The 24031-nt window shown below is 37.7% G+C and overlaps 1 protein-coding gene across 2 annotated transcripts in view; it reads left to right on the forward strand.

The window, feature by feature from the left end:
* Positions 1-24031, forward strand: part of PLCB1 (phospholipase C beta 1) — a 681789-nt gene that overhangs the window by 426617 nt on the left and 231141 nt on the right. For both annotated transcript variants that reach the window (XM_058563193.1, XM_058563194.1), the window contains exon 4: positions 14756-14893. In XM_058563193.1, coding sequence (XP_058419176.1) covers positions 14756-14893 — 138 coding nt within the window. The remainder of the gene's footprint in view (positions 1-14755; positions 14894-24031) is intronic.

Below are 24031 nucleotides of genomic sequence, written 5' to 3' on the forward strand. Positions count from 1 at the left end.
ACATGTATGCAAGATGGGGCCCATTGGGCCCTATCTTTTTGAATTCTTAGTTATGAAATACAGGGAAATACTTTGGTTTTAATAAGGTTAGGCCTTAGCGTTAAAAATTCTTATAAAAGTTAAAATTAAAAATACATCAGTATCTTTAACAAAGGGATCATCAAGAAAGGTTTCCACTGTAGTCAGTTCATTAACATCAAGTTACGGAATTGTCAGCCTGCGTTGACTATCTTAAAATGTTGGAAGCCTCTATTAAGATTTTATTTTAATAATAAAAAATTATGAATTCTTTTATCCCTGAAAATATGACTTCCATATGTTTTTTCACTTCTAGAACCTGTAAAAAACAACTTCTTCATGAGGATTACCAGGAGAGCTAGTAAAATGGACTAGAAGAAATTTTATTGGCCAAATACTGTTTATGGAATTTTATTGGCTGAGTGTGCAGGAAATACTTGAGTCTTTGATCAACTCTCCTAGTGTTTCTACTGGGGTTTCAAAACATTTCCTTTGCACTATTCATATGTCTGCAACTCTTAAGAGGTATAGTCACCTCAAGTTTTCTCTGTTGAAAAACCAACCAGCTTTATAGCTCACTCTTTTTAACTTCCTTAAATACAATTAGGTGGCCTTCTTTTATGCTCCAAAAGCACTTATCCCATTACACTCAAAGGGTCTATATCTTTTTCTCCTCTACCAGATTAGAACCTTGAGGACAAACACTATTCCTCATTTATATTCCTCACTATTCCTCATTTATTCCTCATTTATAAACACCACCCTAGCATAGACAGTGGCAATAAAAATGTAAAGTTTGTTGAATGAATGAAAAAAAGGTACAAACAAAAGAACACATGAAAGAAGTATTTTTATGGGATTTGTAGAGCTCCTGGAATATTCATTTGTGTATAGGTGAATCAATTCTTGTACTAAGGGTCATTTAAGGAAACATTCAGAGTTTTCCTGGGATTCTATGATATCAAGATCCAAAAAGCAGTTTTGAAGAAGGGCAGTCCTTAAAGCTTCATCTTCGCCATTCCTTGGATGGGCAAGGAAGGGAAAGAGTGGTTATAAACGATAGCTAGTTGTCCCTCCTCAGTCCGATGCCCTGTACATTTCAGGTCCCGTCTTCTCATGGCTTTATTTGCTTACACACTAAGGTTGCCTGCTCTACCATGACCCTAGTGGAATTCCAGAGGTTTCACCAGGAGGCCTCATTACCCTCTGGTTTACATATCCCAGAGGAATTATATGTCCTGTGTTCTCTAGTTGCATTGCGTTATCATGGACGCACTAAACCCCAAAGATCTGTAGGTTATCACAGACCCTTCTGCCCCAATTACCGACTGGGCCACATGTCCCTGGTTATTTGGGTCCCCATAGCCTTCCCTGTGCCCCCTAGCAGAATTTCATCACACAAAAATGAAACTACCAACCTAATTAATGAAAAAGCCACACTTCTTTCTGTGCACAGGGCATTTTCTGAAACAATCTGGAGAAAGTTACCACCTGTTAATGACTTTTCAGAAAGAATTTTGAGTCCTAAATGGATGACCACATTCAGGTGTGTCTCTCGGACATGCTAGGGCTTAACACACAAGTCAAGCAGAAGCAGATCTGGATGTGAGATGCATGAGTGCAAGGCCATTCTGTTTGCTTCCTTTTTAGCTATAAAGCAGTAGAGCTTGGAATTGTGAATGTTGGGTCTACTGCAATATTAAATGTGTAAATACGCATCTCTTTATTTCTCTAAAAGAAAAAAGAAGACATTTCAAGACTCTTCAAGGAATACTCAATACTGTCCAATATGATGAATGTATGATTTCTCCTATGTGTTATAGAACTGCGTGCCACACACATAGCCCAAATAGCAATTATGTAAAATGACACCAATGACCACCTTAATTATGGCATTTTTATTCAGGTGTTAGAGCATGACTATTGCATTTCAAGGTCTTCTAGGAGTAATAAATTAAACAACGAACATTTGGGTACTGACTTCAGGGACATTAGCTGTGCCCATTAAGCATACTTGTGAGTACTGTAATAACCTCACGAGGGGAAATTCAGAATAGGGGCTAGTAGCTGGCTCCCTTCTATGCTGGTATAAAACCTTCAGTTGATATCATAAGATTCTCTTAACAAGTCTAGCATTTGTAAATCCTCATCTATAGACTGAAAAGAAACTATTAGCACATGTTCCCATTTAAAAGAAAACTTGATTCTTAGTTATTTTTTAAAAATGATTACCTTTTTGTATTTTTCTCAATATTACAAAAATGTATTAAGAGTGCATGGTCTTTGTAAACATTTGCAAAGCACATAAAAGATGAAGAGAAAATAAATTCTTATAAACTGAATATTTTTGCAATGTCAAGATAAGGAAGGTCTTTCCACACATGACAATAAATCAGAAATAAATAATTTAAAAGATTGATTTGAATATCAAAAAATTTTCGATTTCTATAGGGGAAGAATACATCATGACAAGCATTAAGACAAAGGATACATTTGGAAAAAATATTACAACATATTTGCCAGGCAAAGAGTCAATTAAAAAAGTCTTTTTATAGTCTTTCAAGAAGAAAAAGAGAAATATCCTGGTAGAATAGGAGATAAGAGCCTGAACAAACAGTTCAAACTATAAAAGATGTGTGTATGCCAATAAACAAGAAGAGATACTTACCATCACTAGTAATTTTTTTTAAAACATAAACAAAAATAATAAGATATTGCAAATCACTTGGATGTGGGAAAATCAAATTCATAAGGAAGACAGTGATTCACAGTTCTTTTGTTATATGTAGAGAAACATCTAATATATCACACAGAAGATGCTTTCTTCATTCTAAATCACTATGCAAAACCACCCTCATAAAACATAATAGCCTTAGAAATCAATATTTTTGGTAAAGTGCCTTTATAATTCATGTGCTGCCTTCCACTACCAAATATAACAATGCACAGAAATCGTTGTTAACGTCTGCCTTCAGTGGAGACTTATCCAAAATGTGTCACTTCTCTTTAAGTCCCTTTAGAAATGTTCTTTAAATGTACGTACTTCACTTGGCTCTTTTGGGCTACATTTTGATAAATATAAAATGACTTTAACATGGGAATCAAAGGAAAAAATATTTGAGGGATTAAAGAGCATTGACCTGAAATCCATGGAAGAGGAAAAAGCGTAACAAATCTATTTGACATCGTGCTCTGCGGGCTGCTTTTGCTGTATTTAGAATCCTATCCAGAATGAAACTAAAATCAGGGGCTTCATTTTCCGTAGCCATTCCTGAGTAGGTAAGACCTTTGCAATAGGATTTAAGATCTGCAAGTAGGAATAGTCTCAAGGGCACTTAGCATATTAAAAACAAAACTCGTGATATGCTGTCTAGTCCGCTCAAAACTGGTCCTTCTCCAGATGTCCCTGTCTCTCATGGCTACAACATTGTCTCAGTTGTTAAGAACCTAGGAGTTATTGCTGACACCTCCATCTCTTCAACCCCAATACCCAATCCAACGTCAGGTCAAGTTGATATTACCTCTTCCGTTTCTCTCAAATCTGTCTGGCTGCACCACTATGCCGCTGGTTCAAGCTACTAGCCTCTCCCACCTGCAATGCTTCAGATGCCTCCCCTCCAATCTGTCCTCCACATTCTAGCAAATCACATCCTGTCGTTCCATTGAAACCATTCAATGGCTCCCCCTTGTTCAAGGGCTTAGAACTCCCTAACCCCGGACAGACCATACCTCCTAGTATGGTCTAGCCCCCTACCTATCTCTCGGGTTCATTTCACCCAAGCTCCTCCACTAGCTTTGAACTATCTCTTACTTGCTTCTCTCCCTCCTACCAGAGAGTATTTGCATATGCTGTTCCTGCAGCCTGAAGTTCTTCTTACTACCCCTCCTTCACCTATTATCATAATATTATAATATAATATGAATTTACAACTAAATAAATTATATTAAAAAACAAAGGTAATATATACTCAAAACTTATCACCTTCTAATTATTGTGTTATATTTGACAATTATCTGTGATCTTGAGGCTATTCATAGCTCTTGTATCTGTATAGTGAAATACTATATAATAGCATGCTCCTGCACATCTCTTTCCACTTCTAAATTCAGTGATGTCATTTGAGTAGCTTGAAATTGGCTATGGTGGGAGTATTTATACCATGCAAATTAATGAATGCTACAATTCAGGGCTGTGGAGGTTTTTGTTCTTATTTGTTTGTTTGTTGTGTTTGTTTGTGTTTTTGGTTTATGTGAGTTTTTTTCTTTGACAGCCTTAAACTAATGTACCAGCATACCACAAGAGGCAACCTATTCATGGTTCAATGCAATCCTTTTTTTTATACTTAATCACTAGGTTGAAGTGAAACTGTGAACCAATCTTCCAATATCCTCTAAACTATATTTCATGAAAAGGTATTAAGTGGGAATCATTAAAGAAAAAAAGGAAAGTATGTACATCCTCTTACTCTCATTTGATATACTGCTCTGTTTCTTGAAAAGCTAAGACAGTGTGTGCTATAAATTAATCATAAAGCAAATATTTGAATGAATTAAATAGAGAATTCAAGAAGTGAGGTAAATTGTGTTAGTCCTTGACAATAGGATGATTTGAGTTCTCTTGATACAAAACTGGATGGCATTACAATTCATCTTAAAACGTTTCATGCATTAGATGTTACCTTCTTAGGATGCTGTAAAAACATTTGATTTGCCAGGTTTCAAAGTATTTACAAGATCTCCTAGGGAAAACTTTGGTAGAGGGGAGGAGAGATGACTGAGAAGAGGGGGAAGGAGGGAAAAAGGTGAAAAGAGGGTGAATGATATTTGAGAACAAAGGTAAAAACAATTTTCTAAAAATAAATTTGTGCAAGCCAACAAGTGAAATACAAAGAAATAAATAATAATCCCTGCAAATACTTATTATTTGTACAATTTTTGTAAAATTAAGAGAGCTTCAAACTCAATGAATTCCCTTTTCATTCTTGTTTAGAACTGTACTAACAATTTTGGTGACAGTGTTATGGCATGGAGCTATTATTAACCTGCCTAATCTTACTAATTAGCCATATTCATATAACTTTCAAGATAATTTTTTATTATTGAAAGTTGAGGTCTTAGAGATGACAACTTTGGTCTTCATGTATAATGTCAGATTATTTTGATGGATGGATAGTAAGGAATTTTAGAAGACATTTTTTTACTTTCAAAGAGAAGCACACACATAAAAAGGCATATTTAAGACAGGGCTTATTTAGATGCTATTAGTTATTCTTTATAAAAGTAAACATCAGACCTCCTCCAGACTTTGAATTGTAAAGAGCTTTATATCCCTGGGTTTCTGAAGGTCTAATACATTATTGATCTTTATGTATTATGGAATATAGTCGACACATGTTTATCTAGAGCAATGGAAAAGAAAAAACATATAAATAAAACAAGGAGATAACTCTGAAAATCAAAAAATATTTAATCTTGAAATATTTTTAGAGCCTTTCATAAACACATATTCACTCTCTGTTTAGACATTTACAGATAAGTTATCTATTTACTTCAAATTCCTTCAGTTAGCTATAGTGAATTGACAAGAAAATTTCTCTCCTTTGAATTCCTACAACTCTATAATTTTAATAAGAAAAAGATAAATAACAGCTAACAATTATTTCACTATTTTTCATGTCATACTTAAAATAAGTTAACTCTGTTAGTCACCACAAAAATATATTAATTCTTTCTGTACTTCTGTACATGTGACACAGCACAGTTTGCAGATTTAATTTTGATCATCATTCTAATACTTTAAGGTAAGCAGGCATTGTTTTCTTCTACATTGTGTGGAAACTAAGCTGAAACTCAGAGAAAACAAGTTGCCTAAATCTCAAAGCTAGTTAAATGCAGGAGCTGGAAACCTAAAAGTTCTAGAAATGACTTGTCCTTTAGCACTCCTTAAATTATGCTTCCAATGGAAGAGGGAATTAAGGAAAATATAGAATTAAAATGTATGTGTTGAGAATATAGTCAGCCAAATATACACAAACTGTATATACATAAATGTAAATATAAATGTATATCTCGCTTGACAAGTCACAAAGTAAGTAAATATATATAAATATATATAGTAAAATGTTCTGGTGCCTATAAGAGATTAAATTACTCAGTCGATGCCCCCATATTGCCTTTCATTTTCAAGATACTGATTTATTTTTCAAGTACTCACAACATATGTGCTGCTTAATGTATCATTGTCCGTTTATTCTCATAACGACCCTTTTGAGAGGACATTACTATTATCCTCATCCCACAGATGAAGAAACTGAGGCATAGAAGGGTTAAGACAAAACGAGGGGCCGGCCCAGGGGCGCAAGCGGTTAAGTGCTCGCACTCCGCTGCTGCAGCAGCCCGGGGTTCGCAGGTTCGGATCCCGGCCGCGCATTGACGCACTGCTTGGCAAGCCATGCTGTGATGGCATCCCATATAAAGTGGAGGAAGATGGGCACTGATGTTAGCCCAGGCCAGTCTTCCTCAGCAAAAAGAGGAGGATTGGCAGATGTTAGCACAGGGCTGATCTCCTCACCAAAAAAAAAAGAAAGAAAACTTAACGAGGTCACTTTTAATTGGCAGAGCCAAAACACAGTCAGACAGACAGGATACAATTTCTACTGTCTCCTTCCAAGTGTCAAAAGCCCTTAGCAGACGCGTGGATTTTCCAGAAACTGCAAAAGGAGCATTGTTTGTGTTTGTCATTTTTGAGGAATGTTGGGCTTCATTTTTTGATATGTTTGATTTTAAATTATGTTCTGAGGTTCCAGAAACCTCTTTGTTACCATTTAACTGTTATTAAAGTGTCTTGTAAGGAGGCAGACACCACTACAAAATTGGAAAAAAAAAATCTCACCGATAAAGAACTCACCGACCGGGAAGAAATTAATAAATGTATCTGCATTCTTTTAACAAACAAGGCCTCATTATTCTTCTAAAACTTGGGCACAGAGATATTGAGACATGCCCAGAAGCACCAACCCCCCAGAAAGTTGAAGGGGAATGTAGTGCATTTCACCCTCTCTGTGGGGGGGTTTAAACAGGAAGGAACATATGATGTCTAATTGCCTGTTTTGCACACACCACTATGCCTGCGCCTGCGGGCATGTGGATTTTTATGCACTGGAGTAGTAATGGCTGTGCATATGAATTTTACTGACAGTTAGGTGGTTGCATGTGTCAAAGAAGGCTGGGGGTATGGTTTGAAACATGAGTGACAAGCTATCTATACTTCAGAATTTTTAAGTTTGACAAATACTCACTAGATGATGAGAAGGAAGCTAATGACTTTTTCCATTGACTTTTTTTTTAACTGCTGTGTATTTCATGCAGTTTTACTTTCAGTAAGGATGATTGCACAAATGATGATTAAATTTGACCGTTTAGCTTCTATTCTTTCCTTGGAAGGCAAGTGGAACTAGACCATATTTCTTTCCTATTTTAATTTCACATTTGGATTATTTTATATTTTAATGAACTGCCTAAAATATTGCTGTGGGAGATGACTTGGATGGCTGCTGATTTATTTAAGTTCATGCTGCCAATTGAAATATTTGCACTATTTTTATATAAACTCCATCAAATTGGATATGCTTTGTAACACAATGTGATATGGAGATGGCTTAGATTTTATAATCAGATGTACTTGGAGTCAAAGCTCCCTTCTTCCCATTTTATAAAACTGAGCAAATTACTTTACCTCCCTAAACCTGAGTTCTCATTTGCAAACTGGGGAAAAACATAGCTACCTCTCTGTGTTTGTTTGCAGATTAAATGGAAGGGAAAATATAGAACAGCTTGGTTGGTGCTTGACACATACTTACTAATTAGAAGAGCTTATTGTAGTTATATTTATTATTTTTATAGAGAATTGAACAGTTGGGAATCTAAATCTATTTGCCACCCTGATGAAATTTCTTCAAATGTGGATCTTGTAGAATACAAGAAGATTAAACAATATCAGGACAAAATGTTCTTATTACTTATAGTCACTCCTCAACCCTGTAACAGTCCTTTTCAATGCACTCATATTCCACTGGCCCACACCTAGAGGTTACCTGCAGAGAGTTTCCATATAGTCCTGAGAATGTATTCTGGTCATGGAAATGCAAGGGAGTGGCATCCCAGGAGAGACTCTCCACGAGTAGTGGGTGGGAGTTGACAGATGAATACTCAGTTTCCAGGCTCCTTGTCTCACTTTCCTCCTCCCTCATTGTGCTTCTGTGATCACCTCCAAAATAACCGACTTGCCGCCAGATCTTTGACTCAGGTCAGCTTCTGGAGCATCAAGACCAGCATCCTATAAGCCAAGCATGTGTATTGCAACCTAGGAAACTTACTCAGGTAATGTGAGTTCTTGAAATGGACAGCATTTGTCCAGATCTGAAAGTGCCTTTCCCTTGGACATCTCACTTTCTGGAACTAATTTACTTGTCCCAGGAATTAGGGCACTTAATTTCAACCTTTTTCTGCTTCCTCTGAGTGTCAGCCTGCCTGAATGCCTCTAGCACCCCTTTCCTCTTTCTTTTCTTTCTAGCTTTTGAACTACATTAAACCACACCCTGAGCTTGTTCATGGAGAGGAGGAAAACCTGGAGCATTAAATTATTAATTAACCACTAGAATGCTGTTTGAAGATTCTCCTTGAATTTTATTTCTCTTCTGTGTGGCCCTTCCCAAAGATAATCAGATTTTTAGCTCTGCATGGATATGCCCATGACCAAGGGGAATATTTTTCAAGATAGTTGCCTTTACAGTTCTTTCAAACTATTATTTTCTTTTAGATTTGAATAGCGTGTCAGCTTTAGCTCAATCAACTCATGCCTGGCATCTTCAGGGCACTTTATTTTGAATGGAAATGTGTAGCCAGGCCAACTAAATTTTCTCCTCTCCATCAAATCCTTTACTTGTACACTCAGGCTCCCTGTGAATGGAGTGGACACTGACCCTATAAAGTCATCACCACTCTATCCAAAACAATATAAATGACCTTGTTATGATAATAGCACTGCGAGAGAGGAAGGACAATACTCCCCCAGTTCTTTTTCTTTCTAGTGTTGGCCCATAGTCACTTTTCTTTGCCATAGTCAGACTGTTCTACCTTTGTTCTCTCCATGTGAAGAAACGGCTGAAAAATATTCAAGCCCCCCCATCGGCCACTTACAGGAAAAAATGCATAAACAACATCCTCCAAGTCTTCCTCTCTGAGTAGGAGATGTTCATGACACCATATTTCAGAGTTGTTGTCCATGCAAGTGGATAGTGTTTTATCTAAAAAATCTTGCTTGCTGTGTTAGCTGCCTAAGCTACTGGTGCATCCTGAGGAAGAGAATGGCATTTCTCATCACATTCATAAAAAAGAGAGATACGCCTTTAAAGTGAGAAGTGTGAAGATAAGTATTGATTTCAAGGGGATTTGTTAATCTGTTTTTTAGTTTTTGAGAGACAAATGTTAAATTCAAGGGATTGTTGAAGAACCATCCTGGATATAAGTTTATATCTTTCCTTTACAACAAAATTTGAATAAAGCACAAAAAGAATTTGCTCTGCCTTCAAAGAAGAGGTGGCTTTAACCCCACAAACCTGGAGCTTAGGAATGTCACTTAAGTATAACAAGGAATCCATCTCTTTTGTTTCCGACTGTTGTACTGACTATTAGTGGAAACACTTTCATCTACCTAATCCTTTATAAGAATAATGGATTAAAGTTACATTTATATAACCTTAATTCAGATTGAGAATATTGCATTAAGTGCTAGGAATAAAATTAATATACAAATTGTTCAATAAGCATAAAATACAGTAAAGATGTATTTTATGGAGATGAAAAAATGAGTAAAGTACATTTTCTGCACCAAAAATGAAATGTAAAGGTCTTGAGAAGATAGTTTATTTTGTGGCTATCTGACATATAAATAAAATAGCTTTCCTTAAAAGTCATATTAAGGAATGAAGGTTGAAACTGGCATTTAACTCTTTTAAAAATCATCGTTTAGCTTGTGTTTATTCCTTCCATTAATCTCTCATATTTTGACTAATGTATTATAATTACAGTAACACGTGCTGTAATGGAGTCCTTGTGTCTCAGGTGTAGAACAGTCTTTTCTTTCTTCAGTACCCATTACCTGGAAATGGGAATCATTAATTTGAGCAACTTGACTGTCTTTGCAACAGACATGGACTTTAATCACAAATCCTGATGATTGAGAGAAAGTGAGCTTATTTAGTCAGACAATCTCTATTTTGTAACTCTTATGGGAATAGAGATGATCTAGGACTTAACTTTAAAAGTGCAGTAAATTACAGCTGCCAGAATTCTTCGTTGGTCTGGTTAATTCCAACTGTGGAGACATACCTAGGATATTCTCTGGGGAAAGCAGGCCTTGAGTGACAGCTTAGTGAGAATATGAAACTCCAAGTTCACTTCACTTCTTATTTTTTTCTGAGCTATATACTTTAGTGTTCTCTAGCAGAGAAATTGAACATTTTTACAGAGTTGTGGAGACAACTTGTTTTCTTTGTAAAACTTTCAAGCAATGTATATCAATTGCAGGGACCAAGAAATGTATTTGAGTCTGGTAGTTACCTGAATAGATAAAACCTTCTGTGAAAACTGATCAGGAGGTTCAATCGATGAGAAACGCTCAGATGTAAAATTCCTTAGTAGAATAGGTTTTGGGGGTGGGGGTGGTTTTCATGCAAATTGTCTGTAGGTTTTGTTATTGTTACTATTTTGATTATTTTTGTTTTTGAAATGCAGCCACTCATATCCCCAGATCTGAGAGGCATGTACCCCAGAAACAACCATTTTTTTTTTTTTTTTTTTTTTTTTTTTTTTTTTTTGTGAGGAGATCAGCCCTGAGCTAACATCCGCCAATTCTCCTCTTTTTTTGCTGAGGAAGACGGCCCTGGGCTAACATCTGTGCCTATCTTCCTCCACTTTATATGGGACTCCGCCATAGCATGGCTTGCCAAGCAGTGCGTCGGTGCGCGCCCGGGATCCGAACCAGCGAACCCCGGGCCGCCGCAGCGGAGCGCGCGCACTTAACCGCTTGCGCCACCGGGCCGGACCCAACAACCATTTTTTTAGACATCTGTTTACATTAAATTCCTTCCACCTAGGAGGTTCTCCAAACACTTCGTGTCTTTGCTGTTTATCCTTCCGGGTAATTCTCCGCTTTGCCTATTTGCTGAGGGTCTCCTCTGCTGAAAGCAACTGAAGGCAACTTTTGGTAACTGAAAGGACAAATCAATTTTTCAGTATACCCCTCCCATATCAATATGCTTGATCATGAAGAATGAGGTTTGAAGCCACCACATCAGCTTGGGATGTTGTGTTTAAAATGAGAAAACTTATAGGTAAAAAGAAAAGTGAAGTCTTGTCTTAAGGGAGAGAATTCTGACGTGACCAAGTTTGGTGTTGATAAAAATGCAATAGATGAACAAAAGGTTTAATTTGACAGATAAATAAAATGATTAAAGGGGGAAAAGAAAGTAAAATATAGTTTAAAAATTAGTATGATCCATTACCAAAAAAGGATTTGCTTGTTATGTACTTGAAATGATTTCTGTGTTTACTTCCAGAACTACATAATTTTGAAATATTGTGGTTTCTATTGAAAAAATATTTCTCAAATCTAACTTCTCCTCCAGTTCACACTCAATAATATTTTCTTAATTATTTATTGTACAAATGTTAACTATCTCGGATGTGGAGAGACATATCATAATGAATCCTCAAATACCCACCCCACAGATGCAATCATCATCACCATCGTTTTGCCAGCCTGCTTTATCCTCCTCAGCCCAACCGTCACCTCCACATACTTCATTACAAATTTCTAGTTACATCAAAGCCAATAATTTTTTTAAATATATATAAACAACCATTAGTGGGAAAACTTTTACATAGATGTCACAAAGTGTTGGTCATCTTTCTTAGAAATTCCTGTTGACTCTCCCTAACAATATTGTTAGGAACAGTGGGGAATCCTAGAAGCATTTTCCAGAATTATTTTCTATTCTGGGTACTTCCTCTGAGTGCTCTCTACTTCGCTTGAGTTCCTGTATCTCAAGGACAACTCAAGTGAACTCCCTGACCCCTACACTTAGTTCCTGCAGTTCTGCCAGGAGGCATTCTTTAATCAATCAAGTATTTAATAAGTGAGCAAAAGTGTTTTGAATGGACATGAGAATTAGGCAGTAAAGTACTGTAGACTGAACAGAAGATGCTTGGGAGAGAAAAAAGCCAGGGGGTGAGTTACGTGGCTCTCATTGGAAGGAAAGAAAGGGTCCAAAGTATAGAGCCCATTCATCCCCAAATATTCCCCCATTAAATGTTGTAAAAAGGGGCCGGCCCCGTGGCTTGGCGGTTAAGTGCGCGCGTTCCACTACTGGCGGCCCGGGTTCGGATCCCGGGCGCGCACCGATGCACCGCTTGTCAGACCATGCTGAGGCCGCATCCCACATACAGCAACTAGAAGGATGTGCAACTGTGACATGCAGCTATCTACTGGGGCTTTGGGGAGAAAAAGGGAAAAAAAGGAGGAGGATTGGCAATAGATGTTAGCTCAGGGCCCGTCCTTCCTCAGCAAAAAGAGAATTGGCACGGATGTTAGCTCAGGGCTGATCTTCCTCACAAAAAAAAAAATTTTGTAAACATATGAATATTGATGGACTCTGTAAGCATTGATCTAAAGCTTGTGATTTATAATAAGTTTTAGGTAGTTTCTGAGAATTATTTTTCTCTTTTAAGTTTACAAAAATTTTTAAGTACTGATCAAATATATTTTCTCTCCTAACCTTGCCTCAAGGCTGTTCAAAAACTGTGATGCAATTAATCATTTTACAGAACGGTTGGTATTATTCTTTAAGTAGCCTTCACAAAAAGTCCATTCTTCCTGAACGTTCTCCTTTAATCTTTCATTAATGCTAAATGCTAAAATTTCCCATTTTTACTATTACTGTTTATTTAATAAAATTTTTACTGTGTTCTCCTTTTCTAGGTCATGCAAATTGAGGTTTTTCTGATAACATTTGATCTTTCTAGGAGGCATGATGTACTTGATAGGCTCTCAACTTGTTAGTCAACTTGAGGTTTCAGTTATATTGAGCACAGCTTTGAAATGGGATTTTCTCTCTTCATAACTTACCTGAAAATGTTCCTCTTCATGCAGCCAAACAGAGGAGGAAGTTTTATTAACTAAAGAGAGAATTAATGTCACCAAATCAAATAACTCAGCTGCAAAGGTTTTGTTTGTTTTCTTTCTTGATTTTTATAAGTCCGCTCTTTCTTTGTAAGGATGCTGTATATAAAAACTTTAGAAGGGAGATCAGAATAACCAGCCTAAGTAATCAGCCCTATTGGCCCAGCACTTAGCTAAATAAATAAGAATGCAAGTTTATTCCTTGCTCAGAAGCTGGCTGAAAATTTGCTAAGTGATTGATTTGATGCTAATTTTCTGCATGGACCTCTCATTTCCTTCAAGGCCTGTTCTATGAGAGGAAAATAAATTCAGCCAAGCAGAACGAGCCCTATTGTAGGTTTTATTTTGAATTCAGAAGGTTTGGAAACCTGGTTTTCCCAGCAGGACTGTATCGCCAAGGGATCCTCACTTATGATGTCCCAAAGAATGCAACTTGCTCTGAAAAGAGTACAGAAGTTCTTTATGTCCAAATCCCGGTACTTTTTGAGGACAGAATTGAAATCAACATAATCACGGCAGGTGCCACCATTTTGCTCACTCTACCGGCCTCTCTCTTTACATCAGTACTCAGTGTTGGAGAAAGTCTATGCTGTGACCTTCAGCTATGATTCTGCCCAGCCCTAGATGGCATTGTTGTGTTTGATTCTACCAGAACCACCTTCTTCATCTTAACATCTCCATGCGTTGAGGAGAGGGATGAGATTTTGCATTTCAATATGTGCTTCATGGGATGATTGGAGGAAACAAAGGGAAAATTGTGGCACATAAAAATGTGTTACTGAATGACAGTATGACAGAAAGAGCTCTAGACTGAGGACCGTATGTCCTTTTTGTCCAGCTTTATTGAGCTATAATTGACATATAACATTGTGTAAGTTTAGGTGTACATTGTACTGATTTGATACACCATATATTTCAATATGGTTATCACCATAATGTTAGCTAACGCATTCATCATATTGCATGATTACCATTTCTTTTTTGTGGTGATAATATTTAAGATCTACACTCTTAGTATCTTTAAAGTATATAATACTGTGTTATTAACTATAATCACCATACTATACATTAGGTCGCCAGAACTTATTCATCTTGTATCTCAAAGTTTGTACTCTTTGACCAACGTGTCACTATCTCCCCCACTCTCCAGCCCCTGGTAACCACCACTCTACTCTCTGTTTCCATGAGTTCAGCTTTTTAAGATTCCACATATAAGTGATATCGCAGTATTTGTCTTTCTCTCTCTGACTTATTTCACTTAGCATAATGCCATGAGGACCAAGTCTTGAGTCAGAAATTCTCTCTCCACAATCTTTGGGCAAGTTATTTCACCTCTCTGGGCCATCGTGGCATGAGGGACTTCAACTCATACCATTTTCTAGTAAGAATAAAAGGCACCTTTGTTTTGAAGGCATTCTAACTCTAATTCTTTTGAAATTATGCTACCACATTGGAATCTCTAGTTAAAACTAACTTTTTTCAACATTTATTATCCAGGACCCCAAGTTACGTGAACTTTTGGATGTGGGAAACATCGGGCGCCTGGAACATCGCATGATAACAGTGGTGTATGGGCCTGACCTAGTTAACATCTCCCATCTGAACCTCGTGGCTTTCCAAGAAGAAGTGGCCAAGGTATGGTAGATAGAAACTTCTGAAGCTTGTCACCTTGATTTGAATCTTTATGATATTGAACTCATGACTGTGAAAGACTTTGAGTTTTTGTCGTATTTAACATGTGTTGAAATTTCATCTAAAAATAATTTAGCTACCAAGAAGAAGTGTAATTCAAGCATTTCCAAATAATGGCATCTACTTAGAATTATGGATATTTTTCATTAGGAGTAAGGCATTTGGTATAATTTCTTTGCAAAAAAAATAAATACATAAAACCACATTCCATTTCACCTAAACATCTTATCCCAACTCATTCTCTCCTAGTGTTACCTCATGCCACTTCCAACCCCATCTCCTTTCCAACCTCTCCTTGAGGGCAGACATCTTCAGTACCTTTTTAACTTCTCTTAACCTGTGTATCACTTAGTTCCTGACCATGCACATAGCAGCTGCTCAATTAATTGAGAAAGAATGAAGAAATAAGTTTTTAAAATAAAAATTTTAACTAATAATAAATAATATATATTCAGCTATGGATTAGAAAAATGAATTAAACATGGCATCTCTTTAAGGAGTTGCTAATCTACTAAGATAGTGGGCCTTTCAGATGCATACAGAAATAATTAGAATACAGGCAAGATACATCAAACAAGAAGCTGTGGACTTCTGGGAATCTTGGGCTCGAGTTTGATGCTTTCTCTAAAAATGTCCAATTGCCATTAAAAGAACACTGAAATATACATATGGAAAGAAGAGCTTTTTTCCATGTTTATAGTTTTTAGGATACTAGTGATAATACTTACCCTTCATACAATTTCCTTCAAGAATTAAGAATATGAATCTAAAAATACTTTGAAGGTTGCATGTCATATCTGTGCCCTTATAGAACTTCGCACATCATGGATCACAACTACGAGGTCATGTCAGGCCAGTGTTTGTTGTCTGGACATTATGATCTATAATTTTTTAACACTCGGTGCTCTGACAGTTTTCTGAGCTACACCAGATGTACTGACCTGGCCTCTAATTCACTAGTGATTATGGTAGAGGTTTATTTCCAACATTTACATAACATCGACCTCAATTCTTAGAATAAATAAAATGCCAACCAGTTTTAGCATTCTGAGGTCTTTAGAAACTACTCTTCAAGACTGTGTTACAAACCTAATCTATTTTTATCTCTTTGAGAACCAAGTCACCCATTTGTTTCTATAGGATGATTTACACTTGGAGAGACTTCAGTTCAATGAAACATTGTGTGACAGCATTGTACTTGCCTTGCAATAGTTCTTATTCTGGTATCCTGTTGGTAATCTGTTGAGTTCTATATACTTCATTTCTCAGTAAATGGATGGATGGTTGGATGGATGGATGAAATGTGGATAAACAGCTACTAAATATTTGCAAAATATTTTTAAAATCTCTTTCCCCAAATGCAACCATACTCTATTTAAAAAATAACCAATTCATGAGATTCATTAACTGACAATTAAAAATATTCAGTAAATGTCAATGACTTTCAGGGAGGCTTTTGCTAAGAGTGAGTATAGATTTTATATTATGAACCAGTCTGCATATCTTATATAGCATTACACCCCTGTACAGTTATGTTTAAAATATGTTCAATTTCCTCCTCTCTGTGGGCTCCTACCCGCTAACTTTCTTTGAGGATTTTGATTTCTGAGCCCTGTAACATTCCCCATCGGGACTGCATCCATAGATATTTTCCCAGCAGCTACTTGATCTTTCTGGTATAATTAGTGAAGATACAGAATATATTTTGCCTTCCCTGGCTGTGATATTCTGTAGGGTATTGTTCCCCCACTGAAATTGCTCAGCCAGAAGGTTAAGATTTGCACACACTATTTCACTCTGAAAACTTACTTTCCATTCTTCTAGTTCTCAGTATTGTCTCATAACATCACACTTTCTATTTAATCTCCAAGGCCAATGTACATGATACCTTGTGTAGTGCCAGCATCAAAGGAGACAGCTTCTCTCATTATGTAGAACTCCCGGCAGAAAACCTGAGCTTCTTTGAAAGTCAAATGTCTCCAGAAAAAGTTGTTTACAAAGAGATTCTGGCTCATTCATTCATTCAACACACATTTGTCAGGTGCTTTCTCTGTGCCAGCCACAATTCCAGTGTTAGAGATACAGCATTATAGAATTCTGAGAGCCAGCGATCTGGAAGAAATAAACAGAAAAATTATGATTATGAAGTAAAAGTATGTAGGTCAGATGGAGATCTGTGTACAATAATAAAGCAGAGGAGAGAGTGTGAGAGTGGGAGAAAGGGATTATTTCTTTATGTGGTACTCAGAGAAAGCAAAAATCTGAAGAAAGTTGCTCAATTGCAACAATATCATAGATATCTGAGAAATCTCTTGGATCAATTAAAAAATTTTAATCACTATCAGGACTTAAACTTTCCTAAATATATTATTCCAGATTTGCATGCTTTCTTTCTTACATAAATCACTTGAAATTGAATTTTTTATTTATTCTTTTAGACAAGTGACTGCTTTTAAAAATGGATTGGGGAGAAAACTGTGTCTTTCCATTTTTCCCTCTGTAATTGGACTGAAAACATGATAACTCTTGCAATTAAACAATAATCATACTTTTTGTTATGCAGCATGATTCGCCAACCCCTCTCTACCCTAAAGATAGCTTTCCCTGCTCCCTCGAGGGTCACCTCCCTTTACTGTACCTGGAAATAGGTGGTTTGTTTCACATTTGCCCTCTGAGTTGCACACTCCCCCATGCATCTCCTGCTCCCCTGGGGACCATGGACACAACCACGTTTGCCACCTCCTGGAACTTGTGAACTTCAGTCTCCCTCCGTGGGGTGTCCTGACTTCTCCTTGGAGCCACAGGGAGGAGGTGACTATCACCATCCACTCTTTACTGTCCTACCCTTAATTCCCAACAGTCTTGCACTCACAAGCTACATGATTCCTGGCAAAGTTGGAGGTATCAGCAAAGGAAACTAGCAAAGGCAACAGAAGTTGATTTCTTGTATTGCGATGTAGGCTTTTAAAGGAGCTTGGCTTTTGAAGGAGATGGAAGCCATTGAAGGATTTTGAGCAGAGGATGGACATGATCTGACTAACCCTTGAGTCAATAATGGACTGCATGGTGAGAAGCAATAATGGAAGCAGGAAGACCAGTTAGGAAACTATTGAAATATTTTAAGTGCGTTGCCAGTGACTTGGATCAAGGTGGAGCTGTGTAGGAGATGAGAGGGGGTCTGAATATATATATATTAAAGGAAGAATCAAGAGCATATGCTTATGAATTGTATATTGCATGTGAAAGAAAGAGAAGAATCAAGAATGATGTTAGAGTTTTGACCCAAGAGACAGGAAGGATGGAAATACCACTTACTTCATAGAGAAAATTTAAAGTAGAGCATGTTAGGGGGTATATAGCGAGGGTTCAGTTTCGATTGTGTTCAGTTTGATATTATTATTAGACACTCAAGTGGATATGTTGAGTAGGCAGTTGGATATATGATCCTGGAGTTTAATGCCAAATATAATACATTAATTTAGAAGTCAGGTTATAGATAGTATTTAATGAGACTGGATAAGATCAGCGAAGAATTGACTACAGATAGAGAAGATGTCTAGGGCCTGAGTGATATTTCAACATGAAGAGATTGGGGAGATAAGAAAGAATCAGAAAAAGGAGGCTGAGAAGGAATAGCCAGTGGGGTGGCAATGAGGCAAGTGTGTGCCATAGAAAGCCAGGTGAAGAAAGTGGTTCATGGATAAGAGAGTAATCAACAGGGTCAAATGCTGCTCATAGTCAAGATGAAGACCAAGAATTGACCACTGGATTTAATGATATAGAAGTCATTAGGGACCTTGATTAGAGCAACTTCAGTGGAGTAGTAGAGTCAAAAGCGTATTGGAGTGGGCTCTGGGGAATATTGCTGGAGACAAATTAAGAAGCCAAAAGAGATTGCTCTTTTGAGAAATTTTGATGTGAAAGGCAGCAGAGAAATGAGAAGACTGCTGGAATGGTGAAGTGAAATTAGAGATTGTTTTTAAGATGGGAGAAACAACAATATATATGTATGCTGACGGGAATGATCCTGTAGAGGGAAAACAATGTGCTGATGTAGGAGAGTAGGAGCATTGCTAGAGCATGTCCTTGAGTAGATGAGAGCAGTAGGATCTAGTGCAAGGCCCAGTAAACTACAGCCTTGGGGCCAAATCTGGCCCACCACCTATTTTTATAAACAAAGTTTTATTGGAACACAGCCATACCCATTTGTTTACATGTTGTCTATGGCTGCTTTCACTAGACAGAGTTGAGTAGTTATGACATAGATCATATGGACCACAAAGCCTAAAATATTTACTATCTGGTCCTTTATAAAAAAAAGTTTGTTGACCCTGTTCTAGTTCACAAATAGAGGGACTGAGCTCAGACAGGAGCAGGGGCATTTCTTGTATAAGAGGAGGAAAAGTGGAGTACATCAGTAGAGATGCTGGTAAGTGGTACATGTGGTGAAGGGAGTTCCAGGTTTCTGATTGCCTCCATCTTCTCAGTGAAAAAGGAGACAAAAGTCAGTAGCTGGTAGTAAAGACTATTTGAGTCCCCAAGCCCTTTTCAGTACCAGTTGGTGAATTTTGTTAAAGATCTGACTGGTAAGGTTAACATGTACTGCAAAAGATCATTTACAGCAACCCAAAAAATAGTGTCATTTTGAGCAGGCTAACCAATTTATCAGATCAATGCAAATTTTTCCATTGGTCAAGGAGTCTGAAGGTAAAATAACTCTCTTTCTCCTGCCCAATTCTAGCTCCTCTTTCCAATATTCTGTTTTTCTTTGACGTGGGGGGCTACATGGAAAGAGACTTCTAGTTGTGCATACTACTCCTTACAGTCATGCAGTCTAAATAGCATTGCGTAGGTTGGAAAACAGATTGCTCTGAGCCAGGGGCAGGGGTTCACAGGAGTGCCTTATACTGGTGTTTACCTTCAGGTCTCAGGGATCCAGTGTGTAACTGTTGGGAGAGCACTCTTCATCTAGAGAATCTCAGCAAGGAATATAATCTCTCATGATTAGCAAAGAGGAATCTCATGATGCAAAGGAAACAAAGATGAAGCCTTCCCTGTCTGAATTTAGAAAACTAAAATGATTTTCATCATGTCTTCCCTTTAGGTTCTGCTGCCTTCCCTGGCTGGGCCCCTGGAAGCTCATCCCCTCACCAACACCCACAGCTTCCCAGCCCTGCTCTTTGTTCAATGCAATTTATTAGAACGGTGGCCTATCACCCTGAAAGACAGGATTTGAGATTCAGGCGCTGACATTCAGTTTGTCATACTAGTTTGGCTCTCTGATAGGCCCCCTGGGTGGGCACATTGTTGAACCATCACCCAGTTTGGCAAATTTCAGTCCAGATTTTCTCCAGTATATTAAGATGCAGTGGATTGAAACAGCAAGGATGTGGTGGGTTGAGATTGAGATGTCTAATGGCAGAGTCATGCAGGGGAAATTTTGTGTTCACTTCTCTGCATAATGATTGACTGACAGATGCATTGCTTTCAACCCTTACTTCTATGTGCACTAAATTCTCTTAAGCATTTATAAATAGGAAAACAAAATAAACAAATTCGTTTTTCTTATTTAGCAATGCTGCTAGCAGGAACTCAGCCAGATTTTTTTAAACTTTTGATCGAAATATAATATACACAGAAAAGTGCACAGATCATAACTGTACAACTGGTGGATTTTTGAAAAGAGAACATACCTGTGTAAACAGTCCCCAAATCAAGAAACAGCATTACCAACACCCCAGGTGTCTACCCTACTAACACATCCTATTTTGACCTCTAACTTTGATTAAAACCAAAGGTTACAATTTTACCTGCTTTTAAAATTTCTATAAGTGGAATCATACAATATGTTTTCTTTTTGGTCTGACTTCTATTACTTATGATTATGTTTATGAGACTCTTGTATATTTTGCATGTAGTTGTAGTTTGTTGATTCTCTTTGCTAAATAGTATGCCAGATTTATTTATCTATTCCACAGTTGGAGGACAGTCAGGCAGTTCAGGGCTATTATGAGTCATGTTGCTATGAACATATGCCTTTCTGTGAGATATGTAATTGCTGGTCATAGATCATCATATGTCCAGCTTTGATAGATGCTGCCAATTTCCCAAACTAGTTGAGCCCGTTAGGTTTTTAAATGTTAATTCACACATGCAAAGAAATGTTTAATAGAGGATCTCTGTATGTTAAATTATTACATTTGGAAGTAGCTGTCACAGAATAAATAAGCTCTTCAAAAATGTGTTCTATAGGGCCGGCCCGGTGGCGCAAGTGGTTAAGTGCGCGCGCTCCGCTGCGGCGGCCCGGGGTTCGCTGGTTCGGATCCCGGGCGCGCACCGACGCACTGCTTGGTAAGCCATGCTGTGGCGGCGTCCCATATAAAGTGGAGGAAGATAGGCACAGATGTTAGCCCAGGGCCTTCTTCCTCAGCAAAAAAAAGGAGGATTGGCGGATGTTAGCTCAGGGCTGATCTCCTCACAAAAAAAAAAAAAAAAAAAAAAATGTGTTCTATAAATTGAATATCAGCCTTGAGTGACTATTTTAGATTTTTTAAGGGAGCTCTGCCACTTCTGCAGCTATGAATGTCATAGAGAATCTGTTTCACTCATTATGAGAGTACGATATGGGATTTCCTGGAAGTGTTCCTTAACTTCATCCACATCAGTTGCTTGCCCACCATCCAAATAACTTGCAAGCTCTCTGAATTTCCTAACTAGTTCTCACATCTCTTTCCTCATCCTGCTTCCCTCTGCCATCTTGTTCAAGTTCTTGACAGGTCTCATCTGTAGTCACCTTCTGCCTTCTTTTCTAGAATCCTCTTTCCTCTCCAACTTTACGTGTCCATCTGCATAGGAATGATCTTAAAATAAAAATCAAACCTGATCGTGCTTAAAATGCTTTTCATTTCCTATTACTTACAAAATGAAGTTTTCTGTCTATTTCATTCATTCATTCATTTAGTGAGCAAATATTTATTGAGGGTCTAGTATGTGCCAAGCACCTTGCTGGACAGTGGAGATTCATCAGGGACCAAAACTCACATAGTCCCTGCCCTCAGGTGCTGATCACTCGCCGCTTGGACCCTTGCACCATTCTGCTCCAGCAGGTCCTAACTCTTGTGATTCTTTCTGACTTTATAATTTTAATTTTAATGCCTTCAGAATCATGTGTTTTCCTAGACTGCTCTTCTCCATTTTGTCCACCAGGAGAATTTCTGAGCCTCTTTAGGGACTCAGCTTAAATACAACTCATCCATCTTCCCCTCCATCTCATGATGTCCGTAAATAACTGATTGTTCCCTCCTCTGTTCTTTGATGAAAAACATGCATATTTTCTATTGCATTTATCACACTGTAATCATCTGTCAGTGTGTCTGACCCTACCCTGGATTTTATGAGCTGCTTAAAGTCAGAAACAATAGGTTAATCTTTTCTGTGTTCCCAAGATCTAGCTTACTGCCTTGTCTGTAGTAGGTGCTCAGTTAATGTATGGGAAAAAAGAAAGGAAGAAAGAAAAAAAGGAAGAAAGGAAAGAGGGAGGAAGAGAAGGAGGGACATTTGAGCCCTTGATAGATCATGAAAAATTGTAGAGCCATGGCGACTTTGGGCATCATGTCCCCTAATCATCCCATTTTTTAGAGTTGGAGACATTCAGGCCCCTTAGCTGGTTGCTCCAGGCCCCTTTTGCCCAGCACAGATCTCTCTCCACAGTTTGCCAAGATTCTCAGTATGAGAACGGTGGTGGCGCTAACTACAATGGCTTCCGTCCTCTTAATCTTTCCCAAACCCAACCTTGTTCCCACTCAAAGAGTTATTGTCACTGTCACCCTGTTGTACCCATCAGTTGCCACATGCTGTCGCAAGAAAATGAAAAATAGTTTCAATTGGCCAAATACTTGAGGCCTTTTAGGCAAAGGAAATAAGAGAAAGTGCCACAGAAATGGTGCTTTTTTTAAGAAAAAGAAATCATAGTGTACAAAACAAAGTTAGGAAAGAGAAGAGAAGGAGGGACATGGGAAGGGGCCTGCTCAGCCACCTCTGGCCGTTCCTGATACGGAACTTGCTTCATCAAAAACTCTGGGAATTTTCTCAGACATTCTTCTAAATTAACAGTATAGATATTTAAAAGCTGACCTCAAAAGACAGGAGGTTCTTATATTTCTTTTTATTCTGGGAACATACACATTGAGATAAGAATTTTTAAACGCTAACAGTATTCTGTACAAAATGTGCAATTTATCTCATTTCCTTTTTGAATTTAAGACTAGTTTATGGTGAGCAAGCAATGGCTATAAGTTTGCCTTTTCTTTAAACAAAAATGATTAGGAAAAATGTGCCATATATTGTTTTCGGCAATGTGTTTTGGAACATAATGGAAAACTGTGCATGACTGCCTTGGGGGTAGAATGTATATGCCAAAAAGATTGCTATTTACAGATGTGAAAAGTTAGCCCTCTTGGTTATTGTGTTTTGTGAGATCTTCATTCACAGCTATTCCTGACCTTCTCATTAACAAAATACGCCTATGTCAGATTAGGATATTCCAACCAACCATAAATAAGGGCCAAGTTCTTACTATGTCAATACATTGCACAATTCTGGTCTTGGAGTTTTATAGTTGTGGATGTCCTTTGTCGGAAAATGGGATTCATACGACGTTCTGTACTTGAGTTTTGGATGAGTGTGGGGCAGATAAAGGATACAAATCTTAAACTTTCAAATTGTGAAAATGTCACCCATCTGGAACACTCATATAAAAGTCTAAAAGTTCAGAAGTCAAATGAGAGACATTCATAATAAAAAGAGGGAAAAAAGGCAATTTGGACTTCAATCTCTTCCTCACACCCAGACAAGAACCAGCAATTGCTATTCTGGTGACTGGGGGGGAAAGCGCCCCCAGCCTCTGTCTCCCGAGTGTCTTTTCTGCATTCATTAAACAAGAGCTTTGTTTGAGCCAGGCAGTGTTTAAGAATGCCACATACAGGAATTAATGCCAAACCGAAAGGAAAATATATACCCCAGGACACAGAAATGATCATGATTTCAGACTGTGGGCTACTGTTAGTGCAAGCCCACTTTTCC

The sequence above is a fragment of the Diceros bicornis genome, chromosome 19, assembly GCF_020826845.1.
Source record: "Diceros bicornis minor isolate mBicDic1 chromosome 19, mDicBic1.mat.cur, whole genome shotgun sequence".
Taxonomy (NCBI): Eukaryota; Metazoa; Chordata; class Mammalia; order Perissodactyla; family Rhinocerotidae; genus Diceros; species Diceros bicornis.